Source organism: Equus caballus, chromosome 4 (genome assembly GCF_041296265.1).
Source record: "Equus caballus isolate H_3958 breed thoroughbred chromosome 4, TB-T2T, whole genome shotgun sequence".
Lineage (NCBI taxonomy): Eukaryota > Metazoa > Chordata > Mammalia > Perissodactyla > Equidae > Equus > Equus caballus.
Genome location: NC_091687.1, coordinates 87,623,742 through 87,647,196, shown reverse-complemented (window position 1 = coordinate 87,647,196; position 23,455 = coordinate 87,623,742). Strand labels below are relative to the sequence as shown.

The 23,455-nt window shown below is 41.0% G+C and overlaps 1 protein-coding gene across 2 annotated transcripts in view; it reads left to right on the top strand.

Moving 5' to 3' along the window:
• Nucleotides 1–20,994, top strand: part of RBM28 (RNA binding motif protein 28) — a 30,274-nt gene extending 9,280 nt beyond the window's left edge. Inside the window, exons 10-19 of one of the 2 annotated variants that reach the window (XR_011437982.1) lie at nucleotides 19–128; nucleotides 4,883–4,956; nucleotides 6,037–6,172; nucleotides 7,160–7,224; nucleotides 9,016–9,174; nucleotides 11,026–11,175; nucleotides 11,506–11,580; nucleotides 13,829–14,192; nucleotides 14,821–14,920; nucleotides 16,896–18,500. Coding sequence is in view for 1 of the 2 variants with exons in the window: in XM_001502646.5 (XP_001502696.1) it covers nucleotides 19–128; nucleotides 4,883–4,956; nucleotides 6,037–6,172; nucleotides 7,160–7,224; nucleotides 9,016–9,174; nucleotides 11,026–11,175; nucleotides 11,506–11,580; nucleotides 13,936–14,192; nucleotides 14,821–14,920; nucleotides 16,896–17,030 (1,261 nt within the window). In the remaining variant the exon portion in view is untranslated. Of the gene's footprint in view, nucleotides 1–18; nucleotides 129–4,882; nucleotides 4,957–6,036; nucleotides 6,173–7,159; nucleotides 7,225–9,015; nucleotides 9,175–11,025; nucleotides 11,176–11,505; nucleotides 11,581–13,828; nucleotides 14,193–14,820; nucleotides 14,921–16,895 lie in introns of both variants that reach the window. The other variant, XM_001502646.5, reaches the window with a different exon arrangement.
• The last annotated feature ends 2,461 nt before the right edge of the window (nucleotides 20,995–23,455 follow it).

The following is a 23,455-nucleotide window of genomic DNA, read 5'->3' as shown; positions in this document are numbered from 1 at the left end:
CCTGATTGTCTTCCATAGAAACCTGTCCTTTGACTCAGAGGAAGAAGAGCTTGGGGAGCTCCTCCAGCAGTTTGGAGACCTTAAATATGTCTGCATTGTCTTGCATCCAGACACAGAGCATTCTAAAGGTATTTGCTGTCAGCTGGTCAGGCCCTAAAAGGATTGAGACCACTGTCACAGGCACTGAGTAGGTTATGTGAGAGCATAACATGTGCCCTTCTGAGGGGTTCACAGGCCATCCAGGTTTCTTTGGTCCATAGAAGCACCAAGGACATTTTGAGGTTGTCTTCCATCATGTCAAACTCATCACCTTTAATGGTGCTGCCAGCCGTAATTTTGTCTAAGCTTTTCAAGCTCTTGCTTATTTACTTTAGGGTAATGAATTCCATTTGTTGTTCTCCTTTGAATTTCAAATGTGATAACATTTCCTGGGTATTAATCATTCCACATTGCTTGAAATTACTGGAATCTTCCTCAGCTCTTTTGTTAGAAATGGAAGCTGACACAGAAACTTTGTTGCAGTGGCAATAGTCAGAAGGAAAACTGTGTAGCGGTAGTGCTGCCTTCAGGTTTTTTTCCCCTAAAGCTGTTTCTTTTGATCTTCAAGGGTTGACCACTCCTTATTCTAGTATACTGTTGTTAGGGGACCATCTTTTCAACCCATTCTCCATTCATAATCTTTGATTTCATCAACTGCAGTCATTCTCCTAAAGCAGTGAATTTTTAATTCGTTATGATTCTTGATTCCTTTGAGATCTAGGAAAAGCAATGAACCATCTCAGAAAAATACCACTTCTGAGGGTTTGTGGGCTCTCTGGAGCCTATCCATGGATTAATAACCTCCATTCTAAACTTTCTTATTTTCTGAATTGATGAGATCTGATCAGTTTTGGTTTTTACTCAGCTAGAAAAGATGTAAATAAGGCAATTTGATGGAAAGAAAATCCAGCTGCTTCCTGGAGATTAGGGATCTAATCCCAGCTAAGCCATAGAACAGCTGGGTGATTTTTGGCAAATCATTTAAGCACCCTGGGCTTCAGTTTCTTATGTGTAAAATGAGTGGGTTTAACTAGAGTAGTCACTTAAGGTGCCTTCAGCTCTGATATTCAGTTATACTTCTTGGACCTTCTCCATTCTAGTATGTTCTTCTAAAAATGGGCAACTAAAGTTGCATAGAATGTTTTAAGCAGTAAAGGATATTGCTTTACTTTGATGGTATCTTTTATTCCTTTTTGAGTGCAGTAGTATATTGAGTTGATATTTTCAGAAGGTAGTCTACAGTTGACCTGCTCAGTCTCTTTCTTGGTCTATTAATGTTAGCTGAGAGTTAATGATCTTAATAAGCATAGTTTTCATTATTTTTTCATAATGCATTGTCTTTCCCTAGCTCGTATTAAGGTTTTCTGGCACTTTTTCTGCCTACTCACACAACTTTGGCCTCCTGCTACAATATTTCCCCGTCAGCATGCCATTTCACTGCCTGAAAGAGCTAAATATTATCTGAAGACTTTTTGGGAAGTGTTAAGACTGAACCCAGTACTGATCCTGGAAATTCCAATGATAAAATTCATACCCATTCAGAGAGAAGTACTTACTCACTTTCTTCATATTGGATAAATAGGCGGATCTGCCTATTAGAAACATTTTTTCCTCCATATTTATTATTTGTTTCTTTTGAGTATCTGTTAATGCTGGACATTATGGTAGGTACTAGGGATCTACAAACAGCCAAGAAACATGCCCCTTATTCCTGAGGCATTCACTCTGTTTGGGAAGGTGCCACCTGACCAGCACTGTAATAGAGATGTGAGTGGAGGACCTGTGGGTGGGGTACTTGACTCTGCCTGGAGGAGGCAGGGAAGACCTAGATGGTGACCCTTGTGTTGGCCTGCTACATGTGTCTTTTCAGTTAGTCTGCTAACATTCATTCATATTTTTTTTTTTTTGAGGTAACATTGGTTTAAAACAAATAAATTTCAGGTGTACATCATTATATTTCGATTTCTGTGTAGACTACATCATGTTCACCACCCAAAGACTAATTACCATCTACCAGCATACACATATGCCCTATCACCCCTTTCGCCTTCCCAATCTCTGTATCTATGTGCTTATTTGGTGGTGGTGTTTTTATTTTCTTATGAGTGAAATCGTACAATATTTGACTTTCTTCATCTGACTTATTTTGCTTAGCATGCATAATACCCTCAAAGTCCATCTGTGTTGTCTCAAAACAGCAAAATTTCATCTTTTTTATAGCTGAGTAGTATTCCATTGTGTATATACACCACAACTTCTTTATCCATTCATCCACTGATGGACACTTAGGTTGTTTCCTAGTCTTGGCTATTGTGAATAATGCTGCAATGAACATAGGGATGCATATATCTTTACACATTCACGTTTCTGTGTTCTTTGGATAAATATCCAGAAGTGGAATAGTGAATCATATGGTAGTTCTATTCTCTTATTTTTTTTGGCTGGAAAAGATTTGCTCTGAGCAAATCTCTTGCCAATCTTCCTCCTCCCCCCGCCACCCCAAAGCCCCCAGTACATAGTTGTATATTTTAGTTGTAAGTCCTTCTAGTTCTTCTATGTGAGCCCCTACCACAGCATGGCTACTGACAGACAAGTGGTGTGGTTCCGCACCCAGGAACTGAACCCCAGCTGCCAAAGCAGAGCATGCCCAACTTTAACCACTAGGCCATCAGGGCTGGCTCTCTATTCTGAATTTTTTTAGGAGTCTTCGTACTGTTTGCCCTAGAGGCTGCACCAGTTTGCATTCCCACCAGCAGTGTATGAGGGTTCCCTTTTCTCCACATCCTCTCTAACACCTCTTATTTCTTGTCTTGTTAATTATAGCCATTCTGACGGGCATGAGGTGATACCTCATTGTAGTTTTGATTTGCATTTCCCTAATAATTAGTGATGTTGAACATCTTTTCATGTGCCTGTTGGCCATCTGTAAATCTTCTTTGGAATAGTGTCTGTTTAGATCTTTTGCCCATTTTCTAATTGGGTTGTTTGTTTCTTTATTGTTGAGATGTATGAGTTCTTTATAAATTTTGGATATTAACCCTTTATCAGATATATGGTTTGTGAATTATCTTCTCCCAATTGTTAGCTTGTCTTTCATTTTGTTGATGGTTTTCTTTGCTGTGCAGAAGCTTTTTAGTTTGATGTAGCCTCATTTGTTTATTTTTTTTTTGTTTCCCTTGCCTAGTGAGTCATGGTGTTCAAAAAGATGCTGCTAAGACTGATGTTGAAGAGTATACTGCCTATGTTTTCTTCTAGAGCTTTTATGGTTTCAGGTCTTACATTCAAGTCTTGAATACATTTTTGTTAATTTTTGTATATATTGTAAGATAATGGTCTACTTTCATTCTTTTGCATGTGGCCAGTTTTCCCAACACCATTTATTAAAGAGATTTTCCTTTCTCCATTATATGTTCTTGGTTCCCTTGTCAAAAATTAGCTGTCCATAGATGCATGGGTTTATTTCTGGGCTCTCAATTCTGTTCCATTGATCTGTGTGTCTCTTTTTGTGTCAGTACCATGCCATTTTGATTACTACAGCTTTGTAGTATATTTTGAAATTAGGAAGTGTGATACCTCCAGCTTTGTTCTTTTTTCTCGGGATTCCTCTGGCTATTCGGAGTCTTTTGTTGTTCCATATAAGTTTTAGGATTCTTTGTTCTATTTCTTTGAACAATGTTGTTGGGACTTTGATAGGGATTGCATTGAATCAGTAGATTGCTGTAGGGAGTATGGACATTTTAACTATGTTAATTCTTCCAATCCATGAGCATGGACTATCTTTCTATTTCTTTGTGTTGTCTTCAGTTTCTTTTAAGTGTTTTATAGTTTTCAGTGTACAGGTCTTTCACCTCTTTGGTTAAACTTATTCCTAGGTATTTTGTTGTTGTTGTTGCAGTTGTAAATGGGATTGTATTCTCTTTCTGCTAGTATGTTGTTAGTGTATAGAAACACAACTGATTTTTGTTTGTTGGTTTTGTATCTTGCAACTTTGCTGTGTTCACTTATTATTTCTAATAGTCTTTTGTTGCATTCTTTAGGTTTTCTAGATATAAAATCATGTCACCTGCAAATAGTGGTAAAAGATCAATGTTCCAGTAGCTCTAGGAAATATGGCATTGTTTTTATATGTGAAAGAATATTTGAAGTCTAAAGGAATACTAACAAAATATTATGTAACCTGTATTTCTTTTTTGGAGTTTTCTATGAGGTGAACTTTTTTTTATTTGCTTGTAAAAGCTGTGTTTTATCAATAGCAGAAATTAGGATGGGCTGATTGGCCTTACATCTAGCCAGTGAAGGGTGGGCCTGTGGAAATTTTAGAGCATGAATCAAGAATTGAGTTCATGGCTTTCTGGTTCACTGCTGTATTCTTGTGATAGAGACCAGGAACTTTTACTCCAAGAGACAGATCTGCCCTTATCTGATACCTCCCACCAAGTGACTGTGATGACAGTGAGATCTGTAATTAATTTCAGGGTTAAGTGGTTCCTGCCTTATTTTTAGTCCTCTAATAGACATGCAGTAAGTGAATTAAGTGTTAAGCTGGAATTTCTCTACCATTTCGTATGGATCTTTCTTATTAAGGAGGGAGATGGTGAGACTAAAGCTCTAAGATGTATTGGAAAAGATGAAGGAAGTAATAAAATTTCATTGTGAGCAGGTGTGCTATCTTATGTCTTTGAACTCTTAATGCCTGACACAGTGCCTGTCTCGTGGTACTTAGCAAAAGGATGCTACTACCCCTTCCACGTTGTGTCAGGTTGCCACCATTTGTAGTGTTGTCTTTGGCTTCCTGGTGGGCCATGGGAGTTTGTGATCTCACTTAATTTTGTCTCTTGAGTAGGTTGTGCATTTGCTCAGTTCATGACTCAAGAAGCAGCTCAGAAATGCCTTGAAGCTGCATCTCCAGAGACCGAGGTAAGGAAGACATTTCCTTTACTCTATAACTTAGGTGATAGTGGCTCCCAGGGGCAACATCTGATGTTTACAAAAAGCAATATTATTATTATTGTCAATAATATAATAATAAAGCTAACACTTATTGAGCACTTGGTTAGGCACTGAGCTTTACTTGTATTACCTTATTTTAATCTTTATATCAGCCTTATAGGAGCATATAAGGTAAGTACAATTATTATCCCTATTTTATAGGTGAGGAAACGGGTATAATGATATATGTAATATTTCTTGATCACTATCTGTGTGTTAGCCTTTATCCTAGCTGATGACATGAAAGACTGGGGCAAGAACGGATTAAGGCCATCTATGAAGTAGAGTAAATGTTTTGTTTTGTTTTTCTGAGGAAGATTAGCCCTAGGCTAACTACTGCCAATCCTCCTCTTTTTGCTGAGGAAGACTGGCCCTGAGCTAACATCCATGCCCATCTTCCTCTGCTTTATATGTGGGAAGCCTACCACAGCCTGGCTTGCCAAGCGGTGCCATGTCTGCACCTGGGATCCAAACTGGCGAACCCTAGGCTGCCGAAGTGGAACCTGTGCACTTAACTGCTGCACTACCGGGCCAGCCCCAAGAGTAAATGTGTTTGAGAGAGAAAGTGGGTGATGAAGAATTTTTCTGTGTATTCTATGAGCAAGAGTATACATTGTTTTGAGACAAGTTATCCTGATGCCATTGTCTCCTAAATTTTCTTGAGTAGAATTAACACTATTATTTCATTAGCTTTCTTTAGAATGCTAAAAATATGCCTATTTACAGATCATTTTCCTCAATTTGGGCCTACTTTGGGACTAATCAACTCCCCAAAAATAAATTATTTACTGCTGACTGCCCTAAGTACACACGTGGCCTTTTGCATGACTATACTAAATACTGTTAGGCTCAGTGATCCACTTGCAGCCAGCTGGGCTAAAACATCCTGGGGGTTGGGTTCCATAGCATAGTTAGGGCTTGCTGTTTCCGTTTCCTTGGTGTTCCTTGTCAGGTGCTTAGTTTCTACTTATTATGTATTTTAAGAGAGAGGATTACAACCTCTTACAGGGTGGTGGGCTTAAACTGGATGGCCGGCAGCTCAAGGTTGACTTGGCAGTGACCCGTGATGAGGCTGCAAAGCTCCAGACAAAGAAGGTGAAGAAGCCAACTGGAACCCGGAACCTCTATCTGGCCCGGGAAGGCTGTGAGTAGTGGAAGGGAGACATGAACCACCCTTCTCAGTAGCTGGCTCTGTGCTATGACAGTGACCCAACAATAGTGTGTTTGGGATCATGTTTCAAATTAAAAACCCAAATGTCTCTTTAACAGTGTTATATTGTGATTCCGCTTTAGCAGATGTGGCTTTCTCTTAGCAAACTTCACCCAGTCTGTGGATTAACTGGTCCATTTGTTTTTCTGCCTGCATGCCTCTAGACCTTTTCGTCAGAGGATTGCCAGGGCAAAGAGGAAGGAAAAACTCAAATTGCCTTCGCTTCTTGTCATCATTTCTAATATGTTTTCTGAAGGAGTTGAAAATTATGACTAGAATTATTCTTTTGGATTATTCATGAATTTAACATGTACAATCAGTGTCTTTCTCTTAATGTCAGAAAGAGAATAAAAAATTAGCTTTAATTAAAAAAAAAGAAGAATCTCTTCTTCAAGGTCATACAGTATTTATTGGCCCACCTTCTGCACCGCCTAGACTATTAATGTAAGGCCATTAGCCTTTCGGACTAGGCCTTTATATGGCAGCGTGGCTGTTTTCTGGGCTGGCTTATTCACTGCTTAGTAGTGGCCCCCAAGTACATGAAGAGCAGCAACATTCTAAGGGCAGATTATAGGGGGAGCATTTTTGCATTCCAAATGTCTAAAATGTACTTACTTTCAGAACTTCCTCTGGGCCTTGCCATCTGACTTTGGGCATGTACATGAAGCTTCTCTAAGGGGAGGGAATGAGAAAAAGAGCAAAAATCACAAAATGTTCAGAGTTTTGGTCCTTGAGAGCAGCTCTGAGCCGAGAACTTAGCCCTGTAGCCTATTTCTGGACCTACCCAAATGCCACTGTCTCCTGGCCAGCATAGTCCTCTGGGCCCTATACAGAGAGCTTGCATCATTCAAATCACATTCTTCTTGTTGCTCAGTGAAAATTCCCATGCTGATGTCTTGGCCTGTTTTCCTCTTTCTGCAGTGATTCGTGCTGGGACGAAGGCTGCAGAGGGCGTGAGTGCTGCTGATATGGCCAAAAGAGAACGAGTGAGTGGATTAGGCACCAGCCGTCAGGTTCTGCATGACTTATTATAAATCAATAAAAAATAATAATGAATGCTAGAGGTGCTTATCAAAGAGCTAAGTATTGATCACAGACCCAACTTACACTTTTGTTAGAAAAGAAACACACAGGTGACAAAACAGATAACCCAACATTATACATAATATTATATCAGCATTATATGCCATTATAAGAACTGGGTCTTATTCTTTATTTTCCTAATGCTCAGCAGTAAATATTTGCCGAATAGTATGTTTGTAGATCATGCAGTAAATGCTTAGAGGCTAGGGCTATTTATAAGTAGATATCGGTATAAATGCAGAATAACATAAGAAAGGAAGATCAGAGCAAGCTGGAGTTAGTAGGGAAGGAGGTAGATGTGGGTCTTGGAAGTCAAAGTTAAGATAGACATTTTGGGCAGGAGGGTGATATCCCTAGATTATAAAATCATTTTAGGAAAACTCCGTATTATGGGAGTTTCCACTGATAACTGCTACCATTAAGTTCCTTTGCTGCTCAGTAATGTTTGTCCCCAGTAATTTTTACTTTTGCTCATATAGCTTGCTTTCAAAAGGCTAAGGCAGCTTAGAATGGTAAAGATGCATAACCAGTAACAGAGTTAACTATGGAACCTGAAAGTGCAGAAGATGGTGGACAGAGATGAGAAAATAATGACAGCAAGAGGCAGTGTGTCTTTTCTGTGTTCGTTTTCTAGACCAGTGTTCTCAACTGCCTTTGATAGTGAGCATCTGGAAATCATGGTATTGGGGTGTGTTTGGGGGACATTGTATGCCCTTTTCTGATCACAATGCGATAGTGACACATTTAGTTTCCTCTTAGAATGAATTTTTCTAGCAAAAAGCTCACTAGATTATATGCATGATAATTCACAGCAAACACAGTTTTTCCTGGGAGAAAAATCAGACTGTTGAACTTCAGCATGATAGCCTCCTCAAATAGCCCTGTAATACTCATTTCCAGAGTATCTGTTTATTTTGTGATTTGTTAGTACTTTTACCAAAGAATAGCAGTAACGAGAAGACTTAATAAAAGAAAATTTCAATTTAAAACTTTTTTCTACTAACCTAATTTTAAAAAAACAAATCAGGAGAAGAATGTCATCTTTTCACTTTAGAGACAGGTTGCTCTGAGACCACTGTTTTGTGCAGCATAGTTGAGGCTGATGCTCTAGAAGCAGAATGCATTTCTGTGGTCATGAATACTCTTTTGCCTCAAGGTGGCAGAGTTGAGCCAAGACAACATTCTCTCAAGTATTCTTTAAATAAATTCTGTTTCCTTTTGAAAGGACTAGATAATTAGTTTGAGTTGGTGGGTGAATAAGGACTGTGCATAGATGTTAAACACAGTGTTACTTATTATTTGCTCTGGGCCAGGTTTCAAGTTTGAGATTTTATGTATATTACCTCATTTCAGCCTCACATCAGTGCTGAGAGATTGCTTTTTTGATCAGCAGTTTCACTTGTAGCTGAAAAATTGAGGCTTAAAAAATTTCACGTTTGGCTAGTTGGGGATGGATATCTAATTGAGTCTGACTCCAGAGCCCATGATTGTGTGTACCGCCTACCCACCATGCTGCCTCCTTGAACCTTTCCCTGTGAGGGTGGCCATCGTAAGGCTGCAGTGTGGGTAATTCCCCTCCTTTTATCTGCAGATGTGGTTCTTAGATGGGCGTCATGGTTCTTCCCTTTTGGAGAGCTATGAGCCTGCATTTTTAAAAGGTGGATTGTATTCTTAACAGTTTGTTGTTCTTTCAGTTTGAGCTACTGAAGCATCAGAAATTGAAGGACCAGAATATCTTTGTCTCCCAGACGAGGCTCTGCCTGCACAACCTCCCAAAGGCCGTGGATGACAAACAGCTCAGAAAGCTGCTGCTAAATGCCACTAGAGGGGAGAGAGGGGTGCGCATCAAGGAGGTGAGAGTTGGCTCTGCCCTCTCAGAACTTTGGTATTCATCCTGGGTCAGATCAAGCATTATTTCAGGTTGTGGTGCTAGCAAATTGACAGATTTTCTTTTGGACCCATTGTCAACAGACAAGGCTGTGTTTGGTAGTTTTCTTTCCTTTTTGTTTTTTCTCTTCTGAGAACTGCTTTTCACTGACCAAATTGTAGCAGAATGTGAGGAAGTCCCTGCCCGGGTGAATTACTGTAGCAAGCATTTATTGAATGCCTGCTGTGTGCTCAGCCTTATAACAGGTGCTGTAATGTTAATTTTCTTCCAGAGAAAATCATCTGTTTTGCTCTTTAGAAGAGCATTTTACTACCATTTAGGCTGTTAGCCTATAGTAAGAGTTCTCAGTGCCCCGTGGTGAGCACAGGGAGCCACATGGGTCTTTGACAGTTGTATCAGACAAGTGCTGGATTCATACCGACTTGGTTAGACATGGTGTGAGTACAGAAACCTCTTTGCCACTACAGCACCCTTTACATACCTCCAGTAGAGCACTTACTGTTACACTGTCCTGTGGTGTCAGTCAGTCATTTGTCCCAACTGGTTTGAGCTCTTTGAGGGCAGGAGTTAGCTCATTGTTCCCAATCCTTGGCATAGTACCTGGCACATAGTAATGTCTCAATCAGTATTTATTGAAAAAGTAACATAGCCAGTATTATGAATCTGCTTTGCTTTGTTTCATCACCATAAACTGTTTTCTAATCCCTGAAAGACTCTTCAACATGTGTGGTATTGGTATTTGGGTAATCACATGAGAGAATGTGAACGCTCAGCATAGATCCAATACCACTCTTAATAAAACTATTCAAAGTGTTAGTGGCACAGGGGTCACTTGTGTAATTTCTCATATGAACATGTACAATACTTAATGTCTGCACATTTAAAACCTGTCATTTAGAACAATTTATGTGTGTTTTACAATATTTCCATTATATTGAATTTTCTCTTAATTCTTTCATATGTGTAAATATAGTGTCTCAGTAAGATAGTAAGCTTCTAGAGGACAAGAACCTCATTTAATGCTTTTCTGGATTTCCCTACAGTACATAGCACAGTTCTAGGCACAGTAGCTACTGGACGTCTACCAAATGCAGCGTCCAAGTGTCCCCAATACCTAGACTTCTTCATTACATGAGAACTACAGCTTCCAGGAGTAATAGCATGTGAATGATCTGTTTTCCTAAAATATCCTACCGTACCTCAGTGCCCCAGCATGTCTATTACATCCAGCGTAAGGATTTAGGGAAAAATCATGCTGAAGTGTATCTAAGCTCCAAGCAAAGACGGCTAAGGTTTCTTCCTGTAATTCTGAGGCTGTATCTTGGGCAGGCTCTTCCCCATACCTGAAATGTCTTTCTTATCTAAAGCCATCAGGCCTTCTTCAACAAGTTCCTTTCTGAGTGGTTTCTTCAATTATGAGATCTGTGGACAGCATGTCATCCTTAGTGATAACTTATTATGCAACTTACTGTATAATAAATACTTATTATAAGTACCGTGTACCTCTCGAGTTGTACATATTGTCACCGGTTAGCTATTATAACTTTTCCTTGGGAAGTTTATTTTATTTACATGCTTATTTGTAGATTTGTGTTGATGTCTGTAAACTCTTAGGAAGTGAGAAAATATCTATTTAATTTGTTTTGTGCTCTCGCTAGGTGTATTCTAATAAGACAAACATAAGTGTTATTCCAGTGTAATTCTTGTGATGACAATATAGATGAAGATTCTGTTCCAATAATCTGATTTCTTATTGAATCTGTTAAGATTTCTCATCATCTCATAATTACTGCTCTTTTTCTTGTTCTGCTCATAGTGTAGGGTGATGCGAGACCTTAAAGGAGTTCACGGGAAAATTAAGGGTCAGTCCCTAGGCTACGCCTTTGCAGAGTTCCAGGAACATGAGCATGCCCTGGTGGCCCTGCGCCATATCAACAACAATCCGGAAATCTTTGGACCTCAGAAGGTGAGCCTCATCCTGTGGGGACAGCTGTTTCCTGAGAGCCATTTGCAGAAAACCATTTCTCTCCTTCATGTCCAGTGTTCTCTGACATTTGAATGGTTGGAAAGAGTAGAAAGTCAGTGGAGGGAATGAGCTGTGATTCAAATGATAAGACGACTAAAAGGAACTCTAAATTGGGTAGACTGCTTGCAGAACTGACCTCTTACCTTTAAGAAGAGTATGTGAGTGGCAGCCTCTGACTTGCAAAAAAGAGGGCAGTGGTGGGGGACAGCTCAGCTCGTTGCACTCGGAGATTGAGAAAGCTAACGAATGACTTTCTGTCTCCTGACACAGAGACCGATAGTGGAGTTCTCTTTGGAAGATCGAAGGAAACTCAAAATAAAGGAACTGAGGATCCAGCGCAGCCTGGTACAGAACTGAAATGTTTCTTTTGTTTTTGTTTTTTTAGTTGTGGTAAAATACACATAACATAAAATTTACTGTTTTTAAGTGTACAGTGCACTAAGATAATTTTTTTAAGGCCGTATTTAAACTCTTATATTGTTCAGTTTAAGGTTTTGCTGCCTTGAAGTAGGTCTCTACCTCATTAGGTTCTTTGTTACCCTTTGCTCTTTGTTCCCTGGAACTCTCCAGGCCACCTTCTCCTCTTCTAGCCTATCTTGTGATAGCTCCACAGAAGAGAGAGGGAGAGAGGAGAATTAGACTGATGTTATTACCAATCAGCAGTTCTTACACAGTGTTTGCTGACCGTACATATCAAATTAATTGCCAAGATTAACGTTTTACATTCCCTGTAGATTTCAACTATCACTTCCATAATTCTTTTTTCTTCTTAGATGGCTCCAGAATTGTGATGTCTGGTAGTTCTAGTACTGTTTTTAATCTAGTGTGGTATACAGGAAAGAACAGGAACTTTGGGCACAGGAATACTCATGTTTAAACTCTGGTTCTGCCCTTTTCTTAGTTCCTCGGCAAATTATTACCTCTCTCAGCTTCAGTTTCTAGTTTGTAAAATGAGATTAACAGCATCTTCCTCACATGATTGATGAGGATTAAATCAGATAATACATGTAAGTTGTCTTGCATACTGCATGGTCAGCACACAGTTAAATCTCATTGTCTTACCCATCTTCCCTCAGGGCACATGGGACCAGATTATTTTTGATATCATGATTCTTACAGCCTTCATGGATACGATACCTTAACTTGCATATGTATCAAACATTTGCTGTCTTTGTGGTGTATGCTAGGAGCATGACCAATAGAGGACCAGTTTCACTGGTTAATACAATGGCCCTGTGTTGGAAAACCTGGGATCTAGTTATTCAAGCCTGCTTTGTTATCCTAGGTATAGAATTGTTTACTGCCTTAAGCCATTGTTTAGAAGTGATTCTGAGGCTACTGGCTTAAAAAATAAAATTCAGATGGCTTTATCTGTTGCCTCCACTTATGTACATACTGCTGTGTCTCCCCTTTCCCCTGAATCAAGGATGCTTCTACTCAGTTCCATACTCAAATCAAATGTACTTCTTCAAGGAGCATTTTCCCACCTCTCTCAAGAGATAAGACCTCATTACTTGCACTTTTATGAACTTCCTTAGACTGTTCTTTAGTTGTCTGCTGTGCCTTATTTGTGTATACATCTCTTCTCTCCATTAGGCTGAGTCCTGAAAGGTAGATAGTTTATTCTTTGCATCTGTACCCTTACAACTTAGAAACAGAGAGTGGCACAAAACAGGCATACAGTAAATCTTTGGTATATCAATGTCCCTATCTAGATTTTTAAGGTGAAAATGACAAAATAACGCTTATTATTATTACATTAACTTCACATGAATCTTCTACTTTAATGCTACGTAACTCTGTAACATACTTTATGCCTTTCTTCTCACAGTGTCTTTTCCTTGTCTTCTTCACTTCATTTATTCCTTCTCTAATGCTCTTCCTTTCTTTATGTAGATTTGAGTTTCTGACTTGGGTCGTTTTCCTTCTCTGAAGAAATTCATTTAGCATTTCTTGCAAGACAGGTCTACTGGTGACCAATTTCTTTAATTTTTCCTTGTCTGAGAAAGTCTTTATTTCTCTTTCACTTTTGAAGGATAATTGCACTGGATACAGAATTCTAGGTTGGTGATTTTTTTTCCCAAAAAACTTTAAATATTTTGCTCTATACTCTTCTTACATGGTTTCTGAAGAGAAATCTAATGTAATCTTATTTTTCCCCCTCTGGCTTCTTTCAGGATTTTCTCTTTACCTTTGATTTTCTGTGGTTAGATATGAGAGGCCTAGGTGTAGGTTTTTTGGTGTTTATTCTGTTTGGTATTTGGCTGAGCTTCCCGAATCTGTGATTTAGTGTCTGTCATTAAATTTGGAAAAATCTCAGTACTTTTTATCAAATATGTCTTTGGTTCCTTTCTTTCTTCTCCTGCTATTCCCATTACACATTCGTTACACCTTTAGTAACTGTCCCATGCTACTGGCCTTTTCTTTTCCTTTTCTCTACCATCTTTCGAGTCTTGGTCATGCATGTACTTTCCCCCTGTTTCTGCATATGGAATGGGAAATGGTTGTTTTGTGTCCCTTACTCAGTAACCTTCTGTTACTGTGTCAGGGCCTGTGAATTACTTGTGTTCACTTTCCTCTGGTCTCTATTTAGGGGAAGAATTCTCTTTCTTTTACCAAGCTCACATAAATCTCCTCTTCTACTGAGTGTATTCAGCAAATAGACTTCATCCAGAAATGGCAGTCTGTTGTTTTATGCAGCAAAAAATGAAATCCAAGTCCATGACTGGCGAGCCCCAGCAGAACCAGCCAGAGCTTGGAAAAGACCAGCAACGGAATGCAGGCCAAAACCACACCCAGGAACCAAGCCAGGCTCCCCTGCAGCAGAAGGGGAAGGCGGGCTCCATCTCGTGGACAGGGTTCCAGACCAAGGCCGAAGTGGAACAGGTGGAGCTGCCTGATGGAAAGAAGAGAAGAAAGGTCCTGGTGCTCCCCTCACACCGAGGCCCCAAAATTAGGTGAGATGCAGGATGGTACCATTGAGCACTGAGTGGCTCCTCAGGGTGTGTTCTCGTTTAACCCTTTTCCTCTTTGTGGCTTTTGTTTGGATAAAAGGGATGCTTGGTGCTGGGCCAGTCCCACATGAAGGGTAGTGCACAAGTATCTTCATACCAGCGGAGTTGTCACTCTTGGGCCAATGGAAGCCAGGACATGACTGGCAGAGGGGACCTTGGAGGAGCCTTCCAGGGCAGGCTTTCATGCCATTTTTCTCCTTTCTGAAGAGCTTCCTCCTGTCCACATGGCCGCCCCTGTCAGCTGAGACCCACTTACTTGATGTTTCCTTGCAGTTTCTGTTGGGGCAGCAAATTAGTTCTATGAACAAAAGTTGATCTTTACAAAATATTTGTTAAATAAATGAAGGTTTTTGAGATTCTCTTGAGGTTTGAAGCCAAAAGGAAAAAACAAGTATACAAATGTTGAGCCTTAGGATATTCTGTTGCACTCTCCCTTTTTAGAATGACTTATCGAGGGCTTAGAAAGAGCCAGTGTAAGAAAATGAACTTTATCTTCCAGGCTGAGAGAACCTCAGGGGTACCAATTAGAGGAAGAACTCGGGGTGACCCTTGCTTGACCGTCTTATTTCAGGTTGCGGGACAAAGGCAAAGTGAAGTCTCTCCCTCCCAAAAAGCCAAAGCCCCAGATAAACCAGTGGAAACAGGAGAAGCAGAAATTATCTTCTAAGCAGGTGAGTTTTGTAGAGTGTAAGACTTTGGTATGGCATGACTCTGCCGGGGCTGGCAGCCACTTTTTTGCCTTGATTAGTTGAACAAAAAGGGCTTCTGGATTGCAGCTACACACAAGACTGCACCTTTTGAGGATGCTGAGGTACACAGTTTTAAAGTAGAGAGAATAGTAAAGTGAACTCCCATATATCAGTTACTCTGCTTCGACAATTACCTTGTTTTACCTGTTCCCCATACGTGCTTCCCCCCCGGCCTAGAGTACCTTAAAGCAAACTGTTTCACATGTAAATACATCTTGTATGAAAATGAAGTATATTGCTCAGAAAAATACCTCAGAATGCATCTCCAATTGACCAGACCTTAAAAATACTTACACATACATATGTATATATTATGCCATTATCATGTCTAAGAAATTAATAAGCATCTCTTAATATCACCTAATATTCAGCCCATATGAAAATGTCCCCATTGCCTCAAAAATGTTTTTTTGTAGTTGGTTCATATAAATCAGGATCCAAACAAAGTCCACACATTATATTTGGTTGTTATATCTTTTGTCTTTTTTTCCCCTGTAATCTTCCCTCTTTCTCATCACCCCCCTTTTTTCCATGCTGATAATTTGTTGGAGAAACCAGGTCATTTGCCCTTTAGAATGTGTTAAATTTTGAATTTAGCTGCTTGCTTCCTTGTGGTGTCATTGAACTTTTTCCTGTAACACCCCGTATTGCCTATAAAATGGTAGTTATATGTAGAGACTTGATTAGATTCAAGTTCCACTTTGTTGGCAAGAGGATTTCATAGGTAGTGCTGTGTACTTTCTATGACATCGCATCATAAGGCACATACTGTCTGGTTGCCCCATTTTCATCGATGCTGAGATTGATCACTAGGTTGAGGGATTGTTTACCTCATCTTCCACTGTGAAGTCCCCATCAACCTCTCACCTAATGGTTTTAGCACCCAGTGATGATTGCTATCCAGATCCATTGGTTCAGTGCAGGTTACAGAATGGTGATTTTCTGATTGTATCAGTCCTTTCGCATTTTTTTAGTAGAATTCTGGAAGAAAGAACCTTCCCTTGTCAACTATTTGGTTACCATGAAATACCATTTGTATAGGAAAGGCAGGTTAATGCTTCATTTTTTTTCTCTTTATCAGTTTCCAGAGTAATGAATTGATATGCTGCCAATCTCCTATAGTGATAAGTAAGATTTTTTTAGTATTATGAATTCCTGAGTTTTTATATACTTGATGTGTTTCACTCAAATGCAGTTATTATTCCTGTCTCATGTGAGGCCAACAGAAGCCTCTCCAGGAACAGAAGGCTTCTGAGTCCTGATGTGAACCTGTCTTCGGTAGTGTCCTTGCTTTCTAATACAACCAGACAGCTCAGCTCATCTTATGTATTTCTTCCCTGGGCCTGGCATTAGCCATTTTTCCAAGGAGCCTTATTTCTTTTTAGTAGAAAACGGTGGTCCTACATTCTTGAACATTTGAGGTCAAGCTTTCTTTTCCCCTTCCCTAGTCCTTTTATTTTAAGGTAAAAGAAGCATTAGCTTCCCATCCTACTCAAGAAGTCTGTGTCCCTGGGAAGTCTGACCCGTGCTGCACTATCTTACAGAGCTCTATCTCTGAAATCCCCTAAGTGTTCTTTGTGACAGAAGGGAAAGCCAGAACATCCAGACTCTGGGCTGACATCTGTGAGGAGATTCACGTGAGCATTTGGGGGCTAGCTTGGGAGAGGCCTCGGAACAGTGTGTTAGTTGGGCCCTTCTTTTAGGCATTCCTGGTCTGGTTTCTTACTGATGGATGATTCTTTCTGGATTTTCCTCTCAAAGAGTCACTGGAAGTCTACCTCTTGCGGCGGACTAGATCTCTGTACCTACTTATTTTCTCTCTTGGGTGTCCTGAGGGTAAGGTGATACTTAATGCTTGAAATTGATTATCTTGTGTTTCCTTGCATTTCATTTGTAGGCACCTAGGAAAAAAGCTAAGGGAAATAAGACAGAAAACCGCTTCAACCAGCTGGTCGAACAATATAAGCAGAAATTATTGGGACCTTCCAAAGGAGCACCTCTTGCAAAGAGGAGCAAATGGTTTGACAGTTGATGATGGCAACACACTGGATAAGAAGCGGGATTGTGCGCTTCTTGATAAAGCTCCCAGGCCCCCCCACATCCCCAGTGTCATTTACTGAGGGTAAGAAACCCCTTGAGTGCATTGCCACTTTGTTGGGGGGCCCCTGGGCTGTGCACATCTGAACTTTGGTCTCTCCCTGGTGTGTGGTCAGTTAACCACAAAGAGAAATCTCAGAAAAACGTCGTGATGCTTCTTGCCTATTATCCGGATTATTGTGTTGAAGTTGTGTCTATAATTATTACCCATTTTAGTTCTTTGTTTCTCAGATGAAAACAATTGTAAAAAGCATTCTTGAGGGCTGAATTTTTAAGATGTATATATATATTTTAAGATGAGATATTTTGTGGCTTTTTGAATAACAAATGATCTCTCATTTCTAATACATGTGAATCTTTTATTATTTATGAATGTTTTTGACTTTCCTAACTCTAATTCAGTTATGTAGTCCTGTATACTGCAGGGATTAAGAGCAGAGAAAAATTATTTCCAACCTAATCTCTGAGGGTGAGAGAAACTTGGAAAGTAATTAAGGGCAGTGGGGCCTGGCAGAGAGCATGCCTGATAGTTATTTACCAGATGAGTGGGTAATTGTTAGTGGTTGACTAGAAATCACTTTGCAGTGGCCCACAGACACTAGCCTGGGTGGTGATAACTTGCATTTTCTCTCATCGTGCGCCTCATGCTGAGGACTTAGAAAGGTAGAGGGTAGTGGAGAGAGCAGTGAGCACAAGGCCTTGGCTCTAGCCTGACCTGCCTTTACCTAATGGGTGGACTTGAACCAGACACAGACTCTCTGGGCCTTAGTTTCCTCATCTATAGAATAAGAAGTTTAATTACAGGCTTTCTCTGATCCTTCCCAGCTCTAAACTCTGTTTCTAATGCATTCCTATCCATGTTCATATTCTTTCTATTTTTAAATTCAAGTTATAGGTGGCTTTCATTACTTTTCAAAATTTTAGAGGTGTCACAAATGCTGGGCGGGATGGTGAATAAATATTAGAGAATCAAGATCCAAAAAAGATCGTGATCACCTGAAGAAGTGGACTGAATCTGATAAGATGAAAATCATTGGAAACAAACATAAATTCTCTCACTTGGGACCAAAAATCCTACTGCACAAATTCTGGTGGGAGAGTTTGAGTCAATTATGAAGCAACAGTGGCTACCACAAATGCAGGAGGACTGTTAGGCTGTATTAGTAGGAATGAGATATCTCAAATGAGTGAGCTGCTAGTACTCTGAGCTGGCCAGACCACACTTGTAAGACAAATGTAATGACTAAATTGGTGAAGGAAATCAAAATGTCAGATGGGAACAAAAGTGGTCATGAGTTTATTGTTATTGAAGCTGGTCATGGGTAAATGGAGATTTGTAATACTATTCTGTCTGCTTTTGTGAACATTTGAAATTTTCTGTAATAAAAAGTTAGATGAGGAGCCAGCCCAGTGCCATAGTGGTTAAGTTCATTTGCTTCACTTTGGCATCCCGGGGTTTGCAGGTTTGGATCCCGGGCACAGACCTAGCATCACTCATCAAGTCACGCTGTGGCAACATCCCACATGAGAAGTGGAGGAAGATTGGCAGAGATATTAGCTCAGTAACAATTTTCCTCAAGCAAAAAGAGGAAGATTGGCAACAGATGTTAGCTCAGGGCTATTCTTCCTCACATACAAAACAAAGTTAGATGAGTAACTGAAGAAAACTGGTACTGACCTGCCTGAGAAGGGGGTTCTTGGGATGTAATAGCTGTTAGTAGAGCCCAGAAGGATATGTGGAGGCAGATGTGTAAAAGTGACAAGGAATCAGATTTTGGCTCAGTACAAGGAAGAACTTTAGCATAGCTGTCAGAGGAGCATGAGTTCTGTCTCTGGAACTCTTGAAGTGTAGATGTAGTAAGTCCACGATATTGTCCAGGGGATTCCAGAACTGGGGGATTGGGCTAGAGGAGGTGGTAAGGATCGGTCAGCCCATTAATGTTTGGACCCACGATGACCTGAAGATGTGCCTCATGTCTCACCCTAGGCCCTGAGGCCCCTTTCTAGAGAAAAGCTGATCAGCATTCTCTGTGTAGTATCCTTCATACACTTGGTCCTCCTTAGGTCTGCCCCATGGTTGAGATGGCTTAGCTTCTGCTTAAAACCCTCCAGTGCCTTCTCATCTCACTTTGATCGAAATTTCAACTCCTTTCCATAATGTGCAGTGCCCTAGGTTCTCCAGCCCCCATCATCTCTCCTACCTGTCTTTATCCACTCTCTTTCTTTCATTTTTGGCCACACAGGCTTTCCTTCAGTTTGTTTGATTGTTTACCACCTCAGAACCTTTGTATTTGTTCCCTTCACCTGGAGAGCTTCTCCCTCGGATCTTTGGATTATCACTCAGATCTCCATAGAGCTGTCACTGCCTCTTGGAGCCCTTCTCTGGCTAAAGTAGGGCTTTTCTTCCCCTTCTCTTTATCCTGCCCCCATCACTGAATTCTGTTACCCTGTTTATTTTCTTTCTAGCATTCATCTCTATCTGAAATTATTTGTTTGTTCCTCCTAGTTAGAATTTATGCCTTGTGAGAGGAACTTGATCTCTCTTGTTTGGTCCTGTAGACACAACACCTAGAATTGAGCCTGGCACATAGTAGGTATTGAGTTAATATTTTTTGAATGAAAAAAAATAATAGGGCAAAGAAAGAAACAGTACTCAGCAGGCCAGAGAAAGAGTTGGAAATATAGCCCAAAGTTCTTGCTTCCCTAGTCCAATCTGGTGCTATAGTGATGTTTTTCTCAGAATCATTCCTGACCGAGGGATATGGCTATTTTATTGCAATATCTTGGGAAACCAGTGAATGCTCAAAAGATTCTTAATTGGGTTAAAAATAGATAAAGGGGAGACCCTGAGAATATTTAAACCTTCTTTTGGAAAGAACTTAAGGATGAGGGCTCTATCTCCAGAGTTACCCTGAGACATTGTGACTTGAGGAATTTGAAACATTCGTGCAGCGACTTGGCAGCACACCTGTCCTGGGAAGGGCTGTGAGCTATGGAGGGAGTCAGGTACTTTATTATGGAGGATACACAGTATCCACAACCTGTCTGTCAGCTCATCTGTTTTCCCTTGGTCACCTGTCTGCTCACCAGACACCTTTTCCCCTAGTATGCAGATATCTATAAATTAACATTCCAAAATATATCTTAACATTTAGAATAGATGAAAGTTGGTGTTCATTCAGATAGCTTTGCTGGATTCTCTTAGATCCAAATATTTCTTTTGACAGCTTTGGCAACCCAGTATGTTTAAAACATCATTCAACTGCTTGGAGGGGCCGGCCCTGTGGCCGAGTGGTTAAGTTCGCGCCCTCTGCTTCGGCGGCCCAGGGTTTCACTGGTTCGAATCCTGGGTGCGGATGTGGCACCCCTCATCAGGCCACGTTGAGGTGGTGTCCCTGTCCCACATGCCACAGCTAGAAGGACCTGCAACTAAGATATACAACTATGTACTGGGGAGATTTGGGGAGATAAAGCAGAAAAAAGAAAAAAAAAAACTGCTTGGAAAGTTATTGTGCAGCTCTTTAAGAAAGTGATAAGAGGACAAATCATCCATTTTCTCACCACCCAGATTCCTTGTATGGTGTCTTCCTGTGGGACACTTTGCTGTGGTTATCTGGACAGCTCCTCCCCTTGCCTTGGGTGTGTTAATGCAACAAGAGTTGTGCTCACTCCTTCACTTCGGAGCCTGATGTTTTATTTAATGGAATTTTCTCACTTAAAGACGAAGGTGGAAGTACAGACTGCTTGGTTAAAAAACAACAACGATAATAACCATTTTTGTTAACATGCAAGACTGAAGGCCATCAGCCAAAACTGTCAAGTTTCAGTAGCATTTTCCTGCTTGGTTACACAGTAGCCTGGCTCAGAGATAATTCTTTAAATAAAGAGTCTTAAGATTGTGTGCTGGCTGTTTCTTTCTTTTTTGGGCTGGGGGCGGCTGCTTGGCAGTTTTGAGGAATCTGCTCTGATCCAGGATGTATAGTCCCTTCCTCTAGAGTTAGCCTGTGGCAAGGATTATACTTCATCTGTCTTGAAATGAGATCTGTAGCTTCCTCTGTTACAGAGTTAGGGCGTGTGAATTCATTCTTCAGAATACTTCCAAGTAGCCTTTGGTAGTTTTTGCCTTGAAAAGAGATTTTCCAACTAAAAATTCAGAGCTGAGAACCTCAAGGCTCCAGAGATTTCCCATTTACCATGTATTTGGCCTTCAGTCATTTGAAGAGGCAGGAGGTCAAATATCCCACAGTGAGTGCTGACTACCCAGAATCTTCAGTCTTATGCCCTCTGGCTGACCCAAGTAGCTAGTTGTCTGCTTAATATTCCTTCAACTCACTTTTTATGAAGTGACTGAGAGGCATCTGCCAATTCTGTCATGTAAGTAGCAACTCTGCCACGCAACTTGGAAAGTTCCTGAACTTCTCCATAGGCTGCTCTCCATCATGGAAGTAGCCACATCATCAGACTAAGGATGCCCAAGATAAGTTTGTATTTCAGTTTGCTCTGAGTGATGCTCAACTATGCTTTCTCCCATCAGCCCTAACTTGTGCTTTAAGGGCCAGGATGAGGTTGCTTTGTTTCTCTCAGGCCAAGTAAAACTTTCCAGACTTCCCTTTGCCCAAGGTGGACCAGCTTAGAAGTTACCCACATGCATTGCCTTATTTTGGTTGGTTTGTTCCTGTCTTGGTGCCTCTTCCTTTCCAGGATTAATGGCAGAGTCTGAGACTGCCCATTGATTGGGATGTTCAGTGGCCCCGCTATGGATGAGTTATAGGTGCACCTGCAGGTTCTTTGGCTTCTGTTTTGAACTAGTGTTTGCAGACAAGCATCTGTGCTTGTGAAGGAATATACTGAGAAGAATGTGAAGGACACAAGATGGACAGAGCCTGGTACCCAATTCTGAGAAATAAACTGTGCAGTGACGAATATCTTTTGGACCACCCCCAAATGGAGCATCTCGATAGATAGCGAATCCAGGTTACTGTAGACTTGTCCATGCTGCCCAGAGCCCGCTGCCTTTGATCGCACATAGGGCTTCACTGCTGCAGAGTCACCCCCACACCTCCTTCACTGGCCGTTTGACAGAAGGAAAATCCTTTCTGTCCTTGAGAGCAGGGACTATATTTCACAGTTTTCCACATACTCTACAATACTTAATGAATTACACATAGTAGGAGTTCTTTCAATTCTGTTGAACTCACTGAAGGCCATCTGTTCCAGGCTTAGCTGGGCCTGAGAAGGACAACAGAGTCATTTCCTGAGTCAATGTATATGAAAGGGCCCCAAAATACAAAGTGGGAGAAAAAGAAGAATAAGCTGCTGGTCATGGTCCCTTGAACACACCACCTGTGTTCTTTTTGCTGTGCCTTGTCCATACTAATTTGTCTGTCCCTCCTCTCCACTCAAGTGCCATCCAGTATTTAAGTTCAGGCTCAAGGCCCAATTTCTCCCTGGGGACCTCAACCAACCCAGGGCATTGCGATCCCTCCCTCAGTCCCTGACACACTTAGTGGTTGGCATCCACTCACCAACAGAGCATGGGCTACTGTGGCTTCCTTGTCATTTCTTTGGGTTTTGCCTCCCCAAGTAGACTGAGCCCCCCGTGGCAGGAAGCAGCCCCTGTAATCCCAGCCCCAAGGCCTGGCACATGGCTGTCCTAAGCGATTGGTTATTGAGGATGATGAAGAGGATGGATATAGCAGACGGGCATCTGCAGTCATCTCTCCCCAATCTATCATTTTATGTATTTTTTTTTTAATATTGGCCCTGAGCTAACATCTGTTACCAATCTTTTTTTTCCCCTTTTTTCCCCTTCATCCCCTTCCTGTATATCCTAGTTGCAGGTGCTTCTAGTTCTGCTATGTGGGACACTGTCTCAGCGTGGCTTGATGAGTGGTGCTAGGTCCACGCCCAGGATCTGAAATGGCAAAACCCTGGGCCACTGAAGTGGAGTGCGCGAACTTAACCACTTGACCACGGGGCTGACCCCCATTTTGTGTATTTTATCTTCTTTCTTTCCCAGCCTCATTCCCAATAGTATGTGCTCAATAAATGTCAGTTTCTCTCACCCTCTCCTTTTCTCTTCCTCCTCTTCCCGGCATGATTGTCTGGGCCGCAGTCCACCAAGTCAACCTCAGAGGTTGCTTAATCTGCCTTGTGGCCAGAGCCCATTCCTGTCCCCCTCTGCTGAGGGACTCCAGCGCTATGCACAGGGCTGGACAGTGAAGGCTGTATGTGCAAAAAACCTAGCTGTAAGAAACCCATTCTCATAGGTCCCCTATTTGTCTGACTCTCAACCTCTTTCCGTTTCTCCTTTTCTTCTCTCCTCGGCCTGACACTCCATTGTCTGCATGCCCTTTTCAA